General features: G+C 46.9%; 1 protein-coding gene across 1 annotated transcript in view; it reads left to right on the top strand.

Annotated features, from left to right (window-relative positions):
• CSMD2 (CUB and Sushi multiple domains 2) overlaps positions 1–18,984 on the top strand; it is a 594,109-nt gene that overhangs the window by 301,829 nt on the left and 273,296 nt on the right. The window contains exons 6-7 of the mRNA XM_066638160.1: positions 11,266–11,378; positions 18,837–18,914. Of these exons, the coding sequence (XP_066494257.1) occupies positions 11,266–11,378; positions 18,837–18,914 (191 nt within the window). The remainder of the gene's footprint in view (positions 1–11,265; positions 11,379–18,836; positions 18,915–18,984) is intronic.

The following is an 18,984-nucleotide window of genomic DNA, read 5'->3' as shown; positions in this document are numbered from 1 at the left end:
GAAGGAGGGTCAAAAAAATAAACAAGCAAACAAATGTATTCTTAGTCTTTGTTTTGCTGTAAGGATGGATTCATTTTAGCTGCTCTCTCTGTCTTAGCAAATGGGGTGTGCAATGCATTGTTCTAGAGAGACAGGCAAAAGTAATCCAGAAAGGTTGGCTGAAACTGGTTCTTAGAGGACTGATTCATCACAAGATTGCTGCCCTAAAGGCAGAAACCATTACCCTAAACTTTCACTTGCCTGGGAAGCCTCTACCCAGATTTGATGCATTGCTACTGATCTCCTTCCACTTGCCTATAAAACTGGATGTTCACAAAGAAGATCACAATCAGGCCCTGGATGGCTAAGTTTTTTTTGGGTTTTGGACCAAGGTCTACTTTGGTGAAAGGCACCCCCACATTGCAATGCACTGGTTTCCTGAGGCCCTTGCACTCTCCAGTTCTGAGGCTATCAGGATCAGAACAAGGGTATCAAGATAATCTACATATCCCTCAAATTCCAATTTCAAGTGTATAACTATAAAATATAGTTTAATAAAAAAAATCTGATTAGTAGATGTTTGCCAGATGTGTGTACAAGGGATGGGGTCTTGTGACTCAACTTGAGGTGCCAAAACGTGTTTTTTGTGACTCATGGCTATTCAAACCACGTGTTTCAAAAACTCGGGCACTGACTTGGGGCATGGGGGTTTTACCCTAAAAATAAAAAGATTTGAATAGACTTGAGTCAAGACTCACTTTTGAGTGTACTTGCTTTATTTTCTTTCTTACTTTCGCAACTAATTCATTTCTTAAATGACTCAAGACAGATGACTCGGAAAAACAGCTCTGGATAAGTTGTGACAACTGCCCATTATGACTTGTGGGTGACTTGGGTAAAGGGGGGGCAGAGTCTGGTGACCCAACTTCAGACTCGGTGCTATGGCTTTGGCACATCCCTGGGGCATACATTATCATTTCCACTCTAGAATGGACAGGTAAGATGTTTTGTGTCCCTACATAAGCTGCAGCTCTAGCATAAGCTCCAATGGAAGTCACTGGCACAGACCAGAATTCCCTTCTGGTCCTGTTCAGAAGTTCCTCTGGGGCTTTCCAGCTGTGGGCTTGGCATCTGCAGATTCTAAAACCTGCAGGTGCCAAGCCCACGGATGAGGAAGACCCACTGTATACAGCTGCTATCTTATAGTGAACCTATCAAACCATTTACATCAGAGACAGATCAGATGGAAGGTGTACCACCCTGGGGATGGTACGCAAGGGTGGTACACCTTCCAGCGCCACCCCGTTTGAATGCAACCAGAGCTGCCCCTCCAGTCATGTCCAAAGGGGGCGAGTGAGAGTGTGCAGGACCCTGGCAGAGGCAGTAGGGGTGGCATTGCCGCCCCCAGAAGACTGCCACCCAGGGTCCTGTGACCCGTCACCATCCCTCAGCTATGCTGCTGCATAAGATAGTCTTCTCTGCCGCTCGGTGTAACCAGACCTCGAACTTTGGCGCTTGTTTATGCAAAGCCTCTCAGATGCCAGTCCTCGCAGATCACAGGCTGCAGATGGGGTGGAGTTGCCAGTGTAGCTGACACCACCAGTCTGAGTATAAACCCACTTTTGCCCTGTTTGTTTTAATGGTGTTGCTGCTGTTTTCAAAGAGCATCATGCTGAATGATGAACAAAGAGGAACTAAAATGGTCTACTCTCTTTTTAATGCAGAAAAGAAAGGGGGGGAAGAGAAACCAGTTAAGGGTGTCAGTGTAAATCTTTTGCAATATTTATTGGTTTTTTTCAGCCTGCAAATGTAATGTGGGAGCGGATGGTAATTAAACCTGACAGGCCTGGCTGATCCTTGTCATTCGGTACAAGTCGGTGCCTCTTTCATGGGGATGCCACTAAAAAAGCAACAGGAGAGCTAATGATAAATACTTTCCGAGGCCATCTCCAGCGAGATCCTTTGCTCCAGTACATGTCTCTCAAAGCCTGGCCTCTCTCTGGAAACAAGACAAGGCGGGGAGGCTTCAGCCATTTCTGCTCAGCCGCCTTAAATTTCCAGGTCGGCCCAAGTGAGTGGAAACCTTTTGATCTGCAGCGCAAGGGAAATCTCTCCATTTAGAGCTTCCTTGCTTGTTTAGTCAAGATGTTAAGTTCGTAATCGTGGGCATCCACTAGCTTTATTTTGCACTGAAGCTCTAATTCAAGGGTCTCTAAACTTTTGGCTTAAGGGCCAAGGGCTGAAGGGCCACATCAAATATCTGGCGCAGTGTCAAGGGCTGGAAAAAAATATTAAATATAAAATTTATTTAAATACATTAGAGATCAAATTTAGATGAATGAATAAACGAATGAATATGCTCAAATGCCCAGGATTTCTCCAAGCACGAACACAGCCCAAGAAATAAGGCACACACTTAAATGGACCCCCATTCCTCCATCCCACAAGCACAACTCCAGTTCCATTTGATCAGCAGGGCCAGAGACTCTCAGGGGACAAGAGGCTGGCTACGGGCCAGATAGAGGCTGGCCGCGGGCCACATCTGGCCCCCAGGCCAGAGTTTGGAGACCCCTGCTCTAATTCATAACAGAGCCCGTTCTGCTTGCAGAAGTTCTTGCGTTCAATCCTGCTATCTCCAAGTAGAGTCAGAAAGGATCTCTTGCTGGAAACCTGGGAAACCGCTGCCAGTCAGTGTTGACCATATCAACGTAAATGGACCAGTGGCCTTGGCAGAAAACAACTTCCTGTATTCTATGAACACAGTTAGCAAGCATGAATGTAAACACTTGGATGCTTTGGTATAACCTTTCTCCACCCTTTTGGCATATCTAAACCAGCTGTTCCCAAACTGGATCTGTGGCCCACCAGTGGGTCATGACCCGTTTTTGGGTGGGTTGTAAAACTGACCAGGGAGTTTAGGCTATGCAAGGGCTAAACATTCTGCTTCTCAGGGGAGCACTGCTGCTCAATCACCAGTATAGCCACAGAGGCTTGGGCAGCTGGTAAACTTTTTTAGGTAGATTCTGATGCTAAAAAGTTTTGGAACTACTGATCTAATCTGTGGGAGATGGGAGTCTACTAGGCAGCATGATACAAATAACTAGTTGCATACACACCTTGTTAAGAACATATGAAGAGTCCTGCTGAATCAGGCCAAGGGCCCACCTAGTCCAGCTTCCTGTATGGCCCACCAGATGCCTCAGGAATCACACAAAACAAGAACCCGGCTTCCTGTTGTCACTTCCTTGCCCCTGGCATTCTGAGGTAGCCTACTTCTAAAACCAGGAGGCTGCACATAACCCATCATGGCTTGTAAATGGGTAGACTTTTCTTCCAGAAATCTGTCCAGTCCTCTTCTAAAGTCATCTAGACAAGGCACCACAGCCACATCTTGCGGCAAGGAGTTCTGCAGACTAATTACACGCAGTATAAAGACATATTTCCTTTCATCCCAAGTCAACATGACAAATGAAGCTGCCTTCTACTTAGACCAGTGATTGTTAACTTTTTCCATCTCACGGCACACTGACAAGGCACTAATATGGTCCAGGTGCACCGCACCAGGTTTTTGACAATTGATAAGGCACACCATGCTGCCAGTGGGGGCTCACATATCCCATTGGCCCTATTAATAAATGACTTTCCCCCAAATTCCTGTGGCACACCTGTGGACCACTCACGGCACACCAGTGTGCCATGGCACAGTGGTTGAAAATGGCAGACTATTGGTCCATATCACCTTGTCTGGCAAAAAATGTCCAGGTTTTGATACAGGAGGTTGGTCTCCCCCCCCCCCCCCCCACCTTACCTACCTGGAAATGCCAGGGATTGAATTTGGGACTATTTGCTTGCAAAACACGTGTGCTACCTTTGAGCCATGCCTGCTGCACTCAGGTTGGTAAATGGTTGTCTGTTGACCCAAAGTCAAACATAACTAGGAAAACTGTGCATCTCAGAAATGAATGGGGGAGCCACTGATGGGGGGGAGAGTAAAGTGCAAATGAGACTGTAAGCAACACACATTCTGAATCCGCAGTCAAGGAAACAGAGACTAGCATCTCTCCTTATGTAGGCGAGCCCTTTGAACCCTCACTCCCCCCAGCACCCATCAGTGGGAGCTCTGGTTTCATCAATTCCACTTTAGAAACAAGATGGGTCTATTTGGAGAAGTGCTTTTGCGCCTTCCTCCCGTGGCTTTTAATCGTGGAGAACAACTTGACCTAATTACTTGTTTTCCTTGCTGAAGTCCAGACCTGGCGGGAATTCTTCTCATCCTGCTGGTAAAATAAGATCTGGGGGGTCCACACCGCATGCTTTATTAAAGAGAATCGCCTAAAATAACGTGCTTTCAAATTAAGAGGCCTCTTTTCACCTCTCGAGATAATTAGACTGGAAGTTTTGGAGGAAAAGGTCAAGGGGCAACAGAAAAAAAGCACAACCCAGAGCCAACAGAGTACTAATGATGAGAAGTTGGTGGAAGGTTGTCACTTCTGCTTACCCAGAACATGAGAGAGCATCTAGGATGCAGCTGTATTATTTCACAGGTAATTTTCATATTGAATAAGTTTTGCAGCCTCCTGGTGGGATAACCAGCGCGGGCCTTTTCCAAGGAGTTGACCTTATTCCCAGCAACTTAAAGCACAAGGGCAGGAACATTACTGAACTTGAACATACAGCTCAGGCTTAAGAACCAGCACCTAGATCTTCCTGGCTCTTGTTTTGCCTGCCTTCCAACTTTGACCCCCATATGCTCTCTTGTATTATTGCAACTTGTTCTCTCCCTCCTGCCCTGGTCCCTAGACCAGTGATTTTCAACCTTCTTCATCTCATAGCACACTGGCAGGGCACTAAAATGGTCAAGACACACTATGGTTTGTTGGTAATTGATAAGGCACCACTGCATGGGCAGTGGGGGACTCACATCCCCCAATGGTCTTATTCATAAATGACCCTCTCCCAAATACGCATGGCCCACTTGGGGACCATTCGCATCATATATGCTCTATAACTTGCACAGGAAACCCTAAAGGCTGTTTCCTTTGTGTGTGAATGCAGTGGGGGCTTGCAAACAACAGACCTCTAGCTAGGCACATCTATCTCCTGTGCTGGTCTGGAGAGAGAGAGCCTGAGGAGGGGGAAGGAAGAGTTAAGGGCCACACCTTCTGCAAGTACCAGGGAGAGGGACAGATAGGTAGTTGACTGGACATTACAGTGCCCTCTAGAGCAGTGTTTCTCAATGTTTGTCCACCATCGTACCACTTCACGGGGCCCACCTGTTCAAAGTACCACTGGAAGTTACTGGCCATGACACTATCACCAGTTAACTTTTGGTTCCAGGTTGGGAGGCCAGATGCAATGGGACAAACACCAGTGAGAGGCTCAGGGTGGACGGGAGGGCTTTTTCGAGTGTGGAAAAGTCTGCTTTGGAGCTTTGTCCACTGAGCTGAGCTTCCTACCACTGTTTGTTGTGCTGTGTTCCTGGTCTTGCTGCCAGGCTGCGGGTGTCCAGGGGTGCAAAGGTACCACCAGACACCACTTCAAGTGCAGCACCTGTACCACTGGTTGAGAAACGTTGCTGTAGGGTCCTTCAGGTGCCCTTGCTTCCAGATTCCCACAGGCAGTGGATGAATGAGAGCCCATCCTCATTCCCCTCCCACCACGAAAAAGCCAATACGCTGGAGCTTAAGTACCTACTTTTGCCTACCCAATAGTGTACCAAGGTCATTTGGCACCCGGGATCTATACATTATTGGCACCCCCCCCAAGACAAAATTATTTTCTGTAATAGTCATCTCATGAAATGAATAATAATAATGGTCAGAAAAATAGAATAGACAGTAAATGTTTTCTCTTATTGAACTCTCTGTGTGTGTGTGTGTGTGTGTGTGTGTGTGTGTGTGTGTAAATACACACTAACTTTGTAAGTCTGTATAAGTATTTATATTTGTTTATGTATATATAACTTTGTGACTTTGTATATATAATCATACCAATAAGGAACTGAAAAATAAGTTTAAAAGAAGTATGTTTTCTTAGAATAAACAAACATACATCTTGGAGCAGTCTCTTGGGCACCCGCTTTTGCTGCCTGGCACCTGAGGCTGCTCCACTCCCCCACCCTGGCACCCCTCTTTGTACACCACAGTCTGGTGCTTTTCCTTTGCAAGTGGTTGATTTGAATGCTCACAAGATCAGGGTTTTGCTGTATTTGAAGTGAAGAGCCTGGCCGTGGTTATACTCTTAATTCTGGTGCTTATTTAACACTCTCGCTCCTTATTGGGGGAGGGGGAGGTGTTGGCCTCATTTAGAAACATGAATCATTTGATTACATATTCCACTTCCTGAAGATAGTGACATGCTAATTGGAAAATTCGTAAGGGTTTGGATGACTAGCTGGCTATTAAGATTAAAATAAAAATCAATAATCATTACTCACTTGTGGAGGTCCGGCATTCATGCCAAATGAAGGCTTCGCTGGAATGTGCAGGGGAGAGACGGGAGAGAAAATGCTCTCAAAGCCTTTCAGCTGAGGACGTAAATCCTGAAAGCACAAGATTTGTTGGGCTTAAGGAGGACACTGGACTGTGAACCCCGGGGCTGAAGGTTGTCTGGGACTTTGTGGGGTTGGCCTGATGGGGAGGGATTTTAACTCAAGTGAGTGCAGATAATAAAGAATATCAAAAATATTTAACACAAATAGTGTAATGTTGCAAAGCTGTTGCTGAAAGACCTCCATGTGTAATATCTCAGTAATATCTCAGCATGCCTGTTAGGTAGACCCAGCAGAGGGATCACTAGGGCAGGGGTGTCCAAACTTTTTGGCAGGAGGGCCACATCATCTCTCTGACGCTGTGTTGGGGGTCGGGGGAAAAAAAGGAATTAATTTACATTTCAAATTTGATTAAATTTACATAAATGAATATACAGTGGTGCCTCGCAAGACGAAATTAATTTGTTCCGCAAGTTGTTTCGTATTGCGAAAATTTCGTCTTGCGAAGCGCGGTTTCCCATAGGAATGCATTGAAATTTAATTAATGCGTTCCTGTGGGCAAAAAAAGTCAGAACAAAGACAAATTTGGTTTACAAAGTGTTTATTAAGTGCTCTTTAAAGGCATACATACTGTACAGAGGATTTCAAAAATTTCAAGCACAAAACTTCAACTTTTTAATTTTAAAAATTCATCTTGCGAAGCACGGCCATAGAAAAATTTGTCTTGCAAGTCACCAGAAAAATCGCAAAAACGCTTTCGTCTTGCGAGTTTTTCGGTGTGCGAGGCATTCGTCTTGCGAGGCACCACTGTATTAGGGATGGAACTTATATGAATGAATGAAGGTCTTGCAATAGCTCAAGGCCTATAAAAGGCCTTGCACAAAGCAAGGCCAGCCTTTCCTTTGCTGCCTCTGCTGCATCACAGATTTGAAACAGGAAGCAGTGGAGGGAGCCCTCGTCCCACAGCTCACTCAAGAGGTCGAACAGTTGGCTGTCCCGCTGGCAGCAGTTGCATCAGGCTAGCATGGGCTCCAGCAATTCTCCGGAAGGCCAGAGGCTTATTGGAGACTGGGGCCTTCCTGAGGGCCGGATTGGGAGCCCTTGAGGGCCGCAAGTGGCCCCAGGGCCGGGGTTTGGGCACCCCTGCACTAGGGTATCACACCCGGCGTGAGAGCTCATTGCATCACGCCTATTACGGACCTCCTCTTGTAGAAGACTCTACAGAATAAATTACAATATCATATGCACTGCCTCAATGCAGAGGCATCACTAGGGGTAATGTCACCCCCCATTAACTTTATTTTAATGTAGAACAGTGCAGGTCACCCAAGAAATCAGTAACCAAAAAACAAAACACACACACAAAAAAACAGTGGTCAACTTGATGTCACTCATACAACTGAATCAGAGTCCTGGTATTCGCTCTGAGACATGGAAATGAGAGCACCTCATTGGTTCCTTCTTGTGCCACAATGGAACTCTGTGAGGCCTGAGCACCAGCAGTGTTTGCTGGGACCGGAGGGAAGCGAGATGAACGCCAGTGTCAAGGTAGAGTGAGGACCAATTAAGACAGAGAACGGGAGCTTCTCATTTGTCATGTGAAGCTGTCCCTTTTAGGGGGGGAAAAGCATTCAGGGGGTTGTGTTGTGACGTCTGAGCCCAAAGAAGATAAAAAGAGAAAGATTTAAGGATTGTACTGTAGGTGGCAGAAATGGATTGCATATGCAAGGGAGTGTTTTTTGTTGATGGGGTTTCTTTTTTTCCTTATCCTTTGTGCAAGAAGACACTGTTACAGATTAGAAGCAGAGTTGGCTGCAGTCTCTCCACCTCCCTTCACACGGGGAAGATCCAGTGTTTGTGTGTGTGTGTTTTTTTTTGGGGGGGGGGGCATGAGCACTACCTTAACTCCAGAGCTCAGGTCAACCAGTTGGGTAGACCTGGGCTCCCAGTTGAGCTTTCGGCCTCCTTGGCCAAGGTTTGCTGGGCGGGTAGACCTGGGCTGCTGCCTGGACTTGGAGCCCAAATCTACATACCAGGAGAGCTGGGTTCCCATTCTGACTCTGTCCTCTAGAGCCACCTCTTCCTGGTCCTGGGCTGTGCTTGGGCTGCTCTCCATCCTGGTGGGCACCTTTCCCAATGGCGTGACAGTTTGGGGGGGGCATGCACCCATGCCCCCCGATCCCTCCTGCTTCCACAGCAACTCCAACCAGTCGTTCCCATTTCCTTTCTGCTCTATCTCTCACTGTCTGCATCAGATCTGGACTCCCAGCTGGAGCATATGCCCAGTAGTGGAGCGGGGGGCGGCGCAGCGGGTTAAAGTATAGTAGGCTTTGCACTGCTTTGTGCAAGTGGCCTCTCCTGCATGCCTTTTTGGCAACGCACATTGCAGTCACTGCCCAAAATGGCTCCAGTGGTAAATAGGAGGCGCTGCTTGCACGACACATTGGGGAGCCCGCTGTACTTACTGTGCTGTCTCCCTCTGACTACGTCACTGCATATCTCCTGCCCCACCAGGTCTTTTCTTCTGCAGAGACAGCTGGCCATTGAACCAGGGACCTTCTGCTGAACACTCCTTGCTTGCCGTAAGCTCAAGTGTTTGTGGGTTCTGTCCACCTTTGCAAACAGTCCAGGCATCCTGGTGTCGCCGCCTTGGCCCTCTTACGTTTTTAGCTTCTGCAAAAGTAGAATTGGTCTTTAGCTGGCAACCTTCAGTCTCGAAAGACTATGGTATCGCGCTCTGAAAGGTGATTCTGGGACAGCGTCTAGTGTGGCTGAAAAGGCCGATTCAGGAGTGACAATCCCTTCCATGCCGGGAGCAAGTGTAGGCTGTCCCTGGTCTGTCTCCCTGGCTGTGGGCCTTCCTTCTTTGCCTCTTTGTCTCAGACTGTTGGCCAACTGTCTCTTCAAACTGGGAAAGGCCATGCTGCACAGCCTGCCTCCAAGCGGGCCGCTCAGAGGCCAGGGTTTCCCACCTGTTGAGGTCCACTCCTAAGGCCTTCAGATCCCTCTTGCAGATGTCCTTGTATCGCAGCTGTGGTCTACCTGTAGGGCGCTTTCCTTGCACGAGCTCTCCATAGAGGAGATCCTTTGGGATCCGGCCATCATTCATTCTCACGACATGACCGAGCCAACGCGGGCGTCTCTGTTTCAGCCGAATTGGTTTCTGTTTCAGAATTGGTCTTAGACTGCCAATAACGTATAGCTAATATGACACTGCCTCTAATAAAATGTCTGAAATGGACTTTGCTTGGAAGTAATTGGATTCTGTAATAGCTCTTATCACTTTAATGTTGTTTGCTCTCTCCTAGTTAAGGCAGTTAATTTTGCTTTCTTATACACCAATTTTCAAGGCAGAATGCATGATGACTGGGAACACGAGCTTCCCCCCTCCCGGTATTAATGTCTCCACATTCTTCCCTACAATGCAACAGTATACATTTTAAAACCTGGCGTGGCATTGACCAAGTTTCATGCCATAAGGGTGGTTCTCCCATTTAATTGGGCTGTTAATGAGATGGTTACTGGCACATGGAGATTTTCACGGTCTGTTCCATGGCTCCATGGCTGCTGCTTGATGGCCTTTCTGGAGAGAATTTTTATTTTATTTTATTTTGTGCTCAGTCAAAAATGGAGCCTTCTGTCAAAGGAAGTGTGTTTCAGAACACAGTGTAGTATTTACTTACTGTCTCTCTCAGCGTGTGCTTATTTAATCCTGCTTTTCTTCAGAGTGGGGAAGGTTTGCCTCTGTTGGTCAAGCAGGCAGCCCGAGGATTCTGCTTGTACTGAAAGTGGAAGCATCTTCAAAGGTTGCATCCTGTAATTACAGGAACTTCCTGTACAGTTTCACAGGAGCTGTTTTTAAAAAATGTTTATAGTGGGCCTCGGTATCTGCAGACTCTGCACCCACTGATTTAGGGCCCAATCCAGACTTGTGCTCACCAGCTGACCACCAGCGTGCACTGGCACAAGGCATATCTGTGAGCCTTACTGTGAGCTCAGTGCCAGAGCTACCCAGCTCCGCATTGGGCCAGCGGACCGTCACCTGGTGGTCGGTCCAAATCATTGGGTGTCAGAGAGGTAAGATGGGGCGGGGGGGGCTGGGAGGAGGTATTCTGGGGCGGGCAGGGAAAGGCGTGGTGGGGAAGGGGCCAGGACTGGAGCCCTGTGTCATGCTGCGCGGCCTGTTATGGGACTCCTTGATTCTGCACTGGCTAAAAAAAACTGCCAAAGAATTGAGTAGCCCCATTGCGGGGCTACTGTGCTTGCCTGGGGGAAGGGGATGAAAGTCCTTCCCCCAAGGTGCCACCGGTGGCTGCCCAACATGCTCAGGATTCCACTGTAGCCATTTTGGCACTGCGGGAGCCCCGTGCTCCGGACAGCTTAGAATTTGGCTGCCCACCAACCACAGATCGAAAATATTTGTATTAAATCTCCTTGCTTCCTCCTCCCCCTGCTGCCAGCGCTGCCCTTCGAAGCTGACTGTGCGCAGCTTGCGCCTTTCGCTCACCATCCATCCCTCTCAGCCTCTTGCAGCCCCTTTCCCAGCTGCTCCCTCCAACCCAGAGACGCTTTGGCATAGAAGCAGCCGGCCAGCCCATCGCTCAGGCAGGCCGCCTCCGGTACTTAAAACACACCATTTTAAAATGCAATTTTATGGAGACTTGAGCGTCTGCGTATTGTGTTATCCACGGGGAGTGCCGGAACCAAAGCACTGCAGGTACCGAGAGCCCACTGTAGAGTCATCAGGATGAATAGATCTGCAGGCCTAGAATTTTCACTTGTTCTTCTCTTTGCAGGTTTACAGGAACCAACCTCCCTGCCCCTGTCATCAGCAGCAAAAACTGGCTCCGACTCCACTTCACTTCCGATGGCAACCACAGGCAGAAGGGGTTCAGTGCGCAGTACCAAGGTATTTGCAGGTCTTTGGCGTGCCCTGTCCTCTGTTCCACATCCCTTGAATTCCAGTCTAACAAGGAAAATGTATAAAAATTAAAATGAATGAATGAATGAACAGGAGCATGCAGTTGATTAGGAGTTTGCCACACTGATAGGTCCCCTCCGCTAATTTTTGTCCTTCTACATTACAAATGTGTATTGATAGCCTTGCCAAAAATTGCAGGCTTTGCATGATCATGCATAAGTCTACAGGGGGCCCCATATTTGCGAATCCCATATCCGTGGTTTCAGCTATCCACGAATCGGGTCTACCCCCGCCCTCCACCCCTGTGGTGCTTCCTCCATAGGCTTGGGGAGTTTCGCTCTCCTCACCTCTAGAGGAGAGTCTGAGCTCAGCAGAGGCCGTGGACGTCCACCTGAGGGCTCAGACTGAACTTCCCCAGAACTCCTAAGGCCTTATAAGGCATTAAAAGCATCACCTGGTTTCATCCATGTGATTTGAGCTCTAAAGCTCATTCTGAACCCAGCAGAGGCTGGGATCGGGCGTCCTCAGCGTCTGCTGTGCTCAGACTCCCACTGGAGGCAAGGGGAACAGAGCTTCCCTTACCTCCAAAGGGTGAGGTGGCCTCCCGGACCGTGGGGGCAGGCGTTTGCCCATATCCATGTTTTCAGCTATCTGCGGGGGGTTCTGGAACGGAACCCCTGCAGATAAGGGGGCACACCTGTATATCAGGATGGTTTCTGTATTGTACTGTACTGTACTGATGCACACAGGGACAAAATGCATAAAATGTTCCAGTGCAAAATTGGGGGAGGGCACACACAAAATTGAATGAAACTGAGTTGTAAGCCAAGTTGTCAGTTCACCCCCCTGCAGATCCGTGCCACTTAATCCCTACCCCTCTAGCCACTATTTCTTTTAAAAATAAATAAAACCACCAGGTGATGTTGTACATTTTGCATAATGTTCGGACTGAGGGAAAATTCCAGGTAGAGGGAGAAAGGGGACTGATGCTGGAGAAGGTGAAAAAATGTGGGGGGAGGCAGGATAATTGAGAGTATCCCATCCTCCCCTTTGCATAGAGATCCACCTTAAGCTGGTTAAAGATTTTGTCACTGTTCCCTCATTGGTTTTCCTTTCTGGTAAATAAATCCTAATTATTGTTTCTGCCTTATTTTATTTCCAGTTGCCCCTGACATCCTTGCAGTTGAGGAGTTAGTGGACTTTTGGGCCCCTGGTGTTATTCTTCTCTCTGATCTTAGCTTACTGTGATTCAAAAGAGGTAGCAGACCCCACATGCTTTCTTCCGCATCATCAAAAGATATTCAGACACTGTCTATTGTTTGCCACCTTGCCAGGTTTTTTTTTAGCTGAAAAGGCAGGATGGAAATCTTTTCAGAGGATTAAATAAATGCATTTCCTCAAGGGGAGAGGCTGTGTTAAGCCTTTTCCAGCCAAAACATCAAATGAGTCCTGTGACACCTTGAAGGCTAACAGATTTATTGAAGAATAAGTCTTCAATCAATAAATAGCATTAATAACATTCAATAAATTCAACGTAATTAAATGTATACGTGTGCCCCTCCCCCCACACATACACAGTGTGAGCATAAAAGCAAAAGGGCACAATAATTGCACATTAAAAGTCTTCTTTTTTTCAAATCTGGAAAGTAGGGAGCCCTCTGAATTTCCCCAGTTGGGCCTGTTGATAGGACATGCATGTCTTATTCCTGTCTACTTTGTTAAAGCTGCAATTTCCCTTTATTTACCACTGCTAGAGGTGTGCTTTCCTTGTGACGAGGAAATAAAAACTCATAACACCATTTTCTGCACCTCTCTCTCTCTCTCTCTCTCTCTCTCTCTCTCTCTCTCTCTCTCTTTCTGACAAAGAACCTGAAATCTGCAGAAAAATGAAATAAACTGGGAAATCTGCAAGTAAAATTAGTCATTAGTGATTGACTGAGATCACAGTCCTATCCATGTCTACTCAATAGTAAGTCCTATTCTGTTCAATAGGGCTTACTCCCAGGAAAGTGTTGATAGGATTGCAGCCTGAGCCATTAGTCATTTGATTTTCTTCTGTAAACCATTTTGTGAACTTTTTGTTGAAAAGCGATGGTATAATAATAATAATAATAATAATAATAAATGGGTTGGATGGGAGAGGTTGGATGGGGGGTACATGGGTAATGATTATGGGTGAATCCTATCCAACTCTGGTGCAGCCACAATGCAGCCCCATGGTAAGGGAGAACCTGTTCCCATACCTTAAGAAGGCCCCAGTGACTGCCCCTCCAGCACAGGATGCAGTGTACATCCTACTGGCACAACAGCACCAGCACTGGAAAATTGGATGGGATTGGGCCCTATGGCTGCATCTGCTTATACTATACCACCTACATCACTGACCTAGTACACTTTTAAAGCAATTATAATTTATTCTTATAATTTATTTTTAAAAGATGGAATAAAAATACGTCACGCTGCTTTCTGCACTTTTCCTCCTTTGGGAAAAAAAAATGAAAATGCGAAAAAATAAAATAAAATAAATGTTTCAGAAGACCTCTAACCACTTCCCTAAGTGCCTTGTTTTAATGGCTTGAGTTTGTTTTAATGAATAAAATGCATACTTTTTAAAGGCCTTTAAAAGCTAACACCATCGCATTACAATGAGTTCAGAAACAAATAGGTCACCACTGGAATTGTTATAATAGCTGTGTAATAGGCTCTGATTTCTGAGTTCTAGCCAACGTTCAGGCTGTTGCAAAATGTTAGAAAGAGAGCTGCAACCAGGCAACTTTGAAACACAGGCTCTTCCTCTTTATCCACAGGTCTGCAATCTGCAAATCTGACTCAGTGCAGTTTGGAAGCCTGTGTCGGGGGACCTCAGAGGACCTCCTAGACGTGACCAGAAGTTGCATCTTGGAGGTCTTCTGAGGTGCAGGGAGGTTACACACCAGGGATGGGAGAACCCAGCATGGCTTGACTCAGGTCAAGTCACTGCCCCCCTGCAACTCGACCTGAAAAGGAGTCCTAATGGAGGCACTTTCCAAGTCTCTGAGTCACCCTTTAGTGACTCTAATGGACTTGAGTCAAACCATTCCCCTTTAAAAAGTTTGCCTTTAAAAAAAAACGAGGCTGCTGCCAGGCTCTGCGTGTGTGTCGGAGTTCTCTTTGCTGTGCCCTTCCATCTGTGATCAGGGGTGGGAGGGGTGGGAAGGACTGAGTGAGAGCTGGGACAGAAACAATGAGAGTGCGGAGGATCACGAGCAGCAGCTGCAAGGCTTGCCATGATGACCCAATAAATTGCAACCCTACTCAGAAATAGTCCCACTGTAGCTCATCATTCAGTGAGACTTCCCTCTCCCCACCAGCCATGCAGTGCAAAGTCTGATTGCTATGAAATCCCTCCCCCTTCCGCCCTCCCCTTCCCTAGGCTTCTCAAGCCAACCTTAAGGCAAAAACCCCCTTGGCTGCTCCTCCTGCTCTCCCTCAGTCAATGAAAATATCAGAATGCCCGTCCTTTGTCCAAAGATCATCTATTCCTTCTTTCCTATCAGAGACAGGAAAAGAGAGCCCAGTCCCAGCTTCCCCCATTCATTGCAAGAGGAAAGCGTTCACCCTTTCCTGCCTCCTGGCTGGACCTTTCCTGCTGCTCGCCTGGTCGGGAATTCTGGCCTCACGAGGTTTTCCACGTGGCGAGAACAGTAAGGAAGCACCCCAGACAAAGGCAGACTCAAGTCAGCACACGTGGGAATGAGTGCTGAGTCGGGGGGGGGCCCTGACTTGAGTCTTTTTTTTTAGTCTTCCACGCATGTGACTCATGAGTCGCAGAGTCACCAAAAATCACACATTTTTGCGACTCAGGTCCGAGTCACCTGACTCAAGTTCTCAACACTGTTACACACCTCCCTGTACCTCAAAAGTCCAGCCAGAGCCTTTGGAGAGGCTCTTTCTTTCCTGCTTGCTAAACTTGGGAGGTGTATTTCCAAAGGCTCCGGCCAGCCTTCTGAGGTGTGGGGAGGTTGCAGTGGCCTCCCCACACCACAGAAGGTCACAGAGGATCTCCTGGAGGCCTCTGAAAGGTACCTCTGGTTATGTCTTGGGAGGTCCTTTGAGGGCCTTCTATACCCACAAAATCAGTATCTGCAGGGGGTCTGGAAACAAATCCCCATGGATATTGAGGGTCAACTCATACTGCTTTCCAGCCCAGCTATAGGGAGTCAGTGAAGAGAAAGTTCAGTAAAGATTGAAGCTCAGTGAAAGGAAAGTTCAATAAAGATGGAAGCTCCTGGGCTGGTGGTAGGTTACATGGCCTCTGGCCCTCTGATTTGCCTGGAGCTTACTCAGGTTTTGCTAAGTGTGCTGGGAGAGAGCGAGAAAGAGGTGGCTGTGTTTGCTCAGTGGAACCCTTGCGTGGGATGGCGCCCTTAACAAGAGGATCATGTAACCTTCAGGGCAAATCTGTGTCCTGAGCATGTTAATTCAGAAGGGATCCCAGCTTCTGCTTTCCATCCAGTTTTGCAGTGTAGAAGATCAGGCGATGAACTGTGTGAATCACCTCCAAAATGCAATTTGTTAAGCAATTTAGTCATAGTTTTCAGGTTAGCAATTGCCCTGAGTTTGCGTGTTGCATTTGAAAAAAGGAAAGAAAACAGAGTCCCAGTTGCCGCTTTGCCATGAAAAACACACCTGCCTGAGTCATGCTTTTTAATTTTTTTTTTAATATAAAAATAGACAAGTAAAGACTAATGTTATAATTTCCTCTTTGATTAAGGCAAATGTCAGGGGCTTCTAATCCTGTGAGCTCATTGAAAACCCATTTTGTGAAGCATAATAGGCTAAGCGTTGGTGTGTCGAGTGCTTGAAAAGATAAATTTCCAAGAAATCATCCCTCTTGTGCAGGGGCAAACTGGGGGATTCGAAATCAATTTCTTATCTTAGTTGCTTTGTTTAAAGCACAGATTCAAAGCTTTAGAATCAGCGGGTGTCTGAAGCTGCCACCCAAAGACAAACAATGAAGGTTAGAGCAGACTAGACAAGGCAGATGTACTTACAGCCAGTTCTTGTTATCCGCTGGGGTTCGGTTTCTTGACAACCCCAGCAGATAGCAAATCCGTGGATAGGAAACATTGATTCCCCCCAACATTTTAAAGGAGCCCATGCTAGTGATGGGCACCATTTTGAAGTGGCAAAGCGGGTTAAACCGCTGAGCTGAGCAGCCTGCTGACCGCTAGGTTGGCGGTTCGAACCCAGCTTCTGCCAACCTAGCAGTTCGAAAGCATGTAAAAATGCTAAATATAAGAGGAACACCACTGGAAAAGGTGACTTTTGCCAAGTTAGGAAGGGCTCTTGCCCAGTTAGCAGAGAAAAATTTCTTGCTCCCATTTTTTGCTCGAAACTGTCCTTCATGGATAATCCCACATACCTTGGATATCATCTCATTTGCCCTTCAACCACTAGAGATAATGAATCACAAAGCAGATTTGAAGTGGATTAAGAAATGGTCTGCCCAGCAGTTCCTTCCTTTTTTTTGTGGCCCTTCAGTGGAGTTCTGTAATTTGGCCATATTCCTCCTTTGAACCCTGGTCTTTATGGATGAGTTGTTTGGGGCTACTCAGTGTAATTCTATCACTGTGCTTTATTGCACCCGTAATATTTTAACATGTTGCCTTTCTTTGAATGATGCATTATTCCCAATAGTTAAGTTTTTTTGTTGTTTTGTTCTTGTGGAGGAATTTCTCTTCTGGTTCTGTTTCAAGGTGCTGGCAAGATGTGCTCGAATTGTGCATTCCTTACCTTATTATTATTATTATTATTATTAGTAGTAGTAGTAGTAGTAGTAGTAGTAGTAGTATTGTATTGTATTGGCAACCTTCAGTCTCGAAAGACTATGGTATCGCGCTCTGAATGGTGGTTCTGGCACAGCGTCTAGTGTGGCTGAAAAGGCCAATCCGGGAGTGACAATCCCTTCCACACCGGGAGCAAGTGCAGTCTGTCCCTGGTCTGTCTCCCTGACTATGGGCCTTCCTTCTTTGCCTCTTAGCCTCAGACTGTTGGCAAAGTGTCTCTTCAAACTGGGAAAGGCCATGCTGCACAGCCTGCCTCCAAGCGGGCCGCTCAGAGGCCAGGGTTTCCCACTTGTTGAGGTCCATCCCTAAGGCCTTCAGATCCCTCTTGCAGATGTCCTTGTATCGCAGCTGTGGTCTGCCTGTAGGGCGCTTTCCTTGCACGAGTTCTCCATAGAGGAGATCCTTTGGGATCCGGCCATCATCCATTCTCACGACATGACCAAGCCAACGCAGGCGTCTCTGTTTCAGCAGTGAATACATGCTAGGGATTCCAGCACGTTCCAGGACTGTGTTGTTTGGAACTTTGTCCTGCCAGGTGATGCCGAGGATGCGTCGGAGGCAGCGCATGTGGAAAGCGCTCAGTTTCCTCTCCTGTTGTGGGCGAAGAGTCCATGACTCGCTGCAGTACAGAAGTGTACTCAGGACGCAAGCTCTGTAGACCTGGATCTTGGTATGTTCCGTCAGCTTCTTGTTGGACCAGACTCTCTTTGTGAGTCTGGAAAACGTGGTAGCTGCTTTACCGATGCGCCTGTTTAGCTCGGCATCGAGAGAATGAGTGTCGGAGATCGTTGAGCCAAGGTACACAAAGTCATGGACAACCTCCAGTTCATGCTCAGAGATTGTAATGCAGGGAGGTGAGTCCACATCCTGAACCATGACCTGTGTTTTCTTCAGGCTGATTGTCAGTAGTAGTAGTAGACAGTAGTAGTAGTAGTAGTAGTAGACTAGTAGACAGTAGTAGTAGTAGTAGTAGTAGTATTTATATACTGCTTTACAACAAAAAGTTCACAAAGCGGTTTACAGAAAAAATAAATAACTAATGGCTTCCTGTCCCAAAAGGGCTCACAATCTAAAAAGATGCTACAACAGCAGCCACTTGAAAAGGCACTGCTGGGGTGAGGTGGGCCAGTTAGTCTCCCCCTGATAAACAAAAGAGGAGCACCCACTTGAAAAAGTGCCTCTCAGGGCGCAATCCTAACCCCTTATGTCAGTGCTTTCCAGCACTGGCATAGCGGTGCCAATGGGACGTGTGCTGCATCCTGCAGTTGGGTGTCATTCACGGAGGCCTCCTCAAAGTAAGGGAAAGTTTATTCCCTTACCTCGGAGCTGCATTGCCCTTATGTCAGTGCTGGAAAGCACTGACATAAGAGGTTAGGATTGGGCCCTTAACCAGTTTGCAGGGGTGCTGTTCCTGTGTATTTGTACGATCCCTTAGGTGGTGTGGGAATGATGACCAGGAACAGGGAGATGAGGGGGATTCTCCAAATGTATAATTCATTTGTATTTTATCATCCGGTTTCCCTCGACAGTCTTTTCTACTGGGCTTAGTGCAGTTTATGTAAAATGGATTTCCCCGCAGGCCGTCTTTTGCTAAACTTTGATCTCTCTTGAATTTCAGTTAAAAAGCAAATGGAAATGAAGTCCCGAGGAGTGAAACTGATGCCAAGCAAAGACACAAACCAGAAGACATCTGTGTGTAAGTTTCACCCACGGATGCACGCTCAATGAGACCTAGTGCCTTGAACATTCCATATGATTTTACTATA

This window comes from Tiliqua scincoides, chromosome 10, assembly GCF_035046505.1.
Source record: "Tiliqua scincoides isolate rTilSci1 chromosome 10, rTilSci1.hap2, whole genome shotgun sequence".
In the NCBI taxonomy this organism is placed as follows: domain Eukaryota; kingdom Metazoa; phylum Chordata; class Lepidosauria; order Squamata; family Scincidae; genus Tiliqua; species Tiliqua scincoides.
Note: the sequence above shows the minus strand (reverse complement) of the source record. Positions and strands in the feature narration are given on the sequence as shown.